Genomic DNA, 1,910 nt, shown 5'->3' with positions numbered 1-1,910 from the left:
GAAAACTGTTGCGATCCCCTATACTTGTTGGTTATCAATATCCACCGTCGAAAATCATGGGTAGACGAGCCCTCCAAACCCTTACCCAACGGGCTGGATATCGATGGGCACCTAGATCCGTGGATGATATTGCCATCCCTGGATGTCTTGAAATTTGTGAGAAATGGAGAAATCAATAGTTAAGGGTTACTGTTTACAAAGGCCGCCCCCACCTTTTTAGGTGCTGGCAAGTGGCACACTGGATATGCGTCACTTGTCGCAATACGAGAGTTTTTCTTTTTTTTTTATAGATTTTATCTGTTCAAAACGTTATATCTCTTGAACCATACGCCCAAATATAGAACTGTTTCCATTGCTAGATTTCTCGCGTCAAAACCTACGAAACTAGACCCTATATTAATTGGCTTTGATGATTTTTTAAGGAAAATAAAAAACAGAAATTAGGAAAAAATCAGGAATTAAAAAAATAAAAAAACTTAAAAAAACTAAAAAAATCCAGCATAAGAAAAAAAATACCCCAAAAACCTAAAGCCCAGTAGTCTGGTTGCAATTTTACTTTTGTTTTGGAAGGAATGTGGGAAAGACATTTCTTGTAGAGTTCAAGGTTGTGCTTCTCGTGAAATCAACCGAAGCACATGTTATGCTTCTCCCGAAAGCATATTTTTTTCTTGTGGAAGCACATCCATGCTTCTCGTGCAAGCACATATATGCTTCTCGTGGATTCACAATCTATGTTTTCATGGAAGCAAATCTATACTTCACCAGAAATATATATGTGCTCTCGTGAAAGCACATATTTTTTTCTTCTAAACAGGGCTATGGTTCACAAAAATGACAATTTTAAACTATTTTTTTCTCGAAACCCTAGGAAAACCAGGCAAAAAAATCAAAAATAAAAAAAACATGAAAACCCCATCATCTAAACCCCAAAACACGTAGAGAAAAATAAAATCAAAATCAAAATTCAAAGGAAGCGTCCAACATGCGACATGTGATGGCGGTTGGACACATCATTTGATGCACTCTAAGACTAAATAAGTGACCCTTTGCGGAAGCCCCTAGTAGGTAACTGTTGATTAGAGCATCTTCAGCCACGTACCTCTAATTTAAACCCTCAAATGCTCGCGGACGCGCCCGGTCAGTGATCGGACGTATCCGCTTTGAGCCCCTAGTTGTCCATATGCGGAGCCACAATCCTCATTTTCTTTCTCATATGCCCGGTCACTTGCACGTGATTGATCGGATAAAGAGAGAGAAAGAAAAGAACGAATAAAGAAAGAGAAAAGCTGGTATGGAATGGGGCCGCATCCTATGTGGCAGATTGACCGGACGCGCCCTCATATCCTCTCATAGATATGAGGGTTCACGGACAGCCCGGACATATAGGAAAGATATGAGGGGTCTGGTTGGGTCAAAATTTTGCTACGTTTTACTTCTCTCTCCTGTTCGGTTGGGTCAAAATTTTGCTACTTTTTACTTCTCTCTTCTGTCCGGTTAGTGGTTCCGCGCTCGCCCGGTCAATCTGAGAAGTCCTGCTGTGTAGATGCTCTTAGTTGGGTTAACCCAGCGCCCAAATCGCAGGCCTCGTGGCATTGTGGGGCTTCGGCCCTTTGGACTTGTTGTACCTGTAGGCCACAATTTGCGACATTCGGAGCCTGTAACTTGAGGGTGCGCAGAGCCCAGGACTTGCATAGCGCAGCTGCTGCGACCTGCCACCACCCATCCGCCATGGCTCTACTCGTCCGTGCACCACCGCTTCTCCACCTACAGCCTCCCCCCACCACCGCGCAAGCTTTCTTCGTCCGGCAACTCGCACCCACACCCCGCCGCCGTCCCCTCTCCGCCCGCGTCCGCGTGCGCGCCTCCAACTCCGACCCTCCGCAGCAGGTCAACCTCTCCGTCCTGCGCTT

The 1,910-nt window shown here is 45.0% G+C and overlaps 1 protein-coding gene across 1 annotated transcript in view; it reads left to right on the top strand.

Annotated features, from left to right (window-relative positions):
* The first annotated feature begins 1,647 nt into the window (after positions 1-1,647).
* LOC123123978 (protein COFACTOR ASSEMBLY OF COMPLEX C SUBUNIT B CCB2, chloroplastic) overlaps positions 1,648-1,910 on the top strand; it is a 7,842-nt gene continuing 7,579 nt past the window's right edge. The window contains exon 1 of the mRNA XM_044544656.1: positions 1,648-1,910. Within this exon, the coding sequence (XP_044400591.1) occupies positions 1,729-1,910 (182 nt within the window). The 5' untranslated portion in view covers positions 1,648-1,728.

This window comes from Triticum aestivum, chromosome 1B (genome assembly GCF_018294505.1).
Source record: "Triticum aestivum cultivar Chinese Spring chromosome 1B, IWGSC CS RefSeq v2.1, whole genome shotgun sequence".
In the NCBI taxonomy this organism is placed as follows: Eukaryota; Viridiplantae; Streptophyta; class Magnoliopsida; order Poales; family Poaceae; genus Triticum; species Triticum aestivum.
Note: the sequence above shows the minus strand (reverse complement) of the source record. Positions and strands in the feature narration are given on the sequence as shown.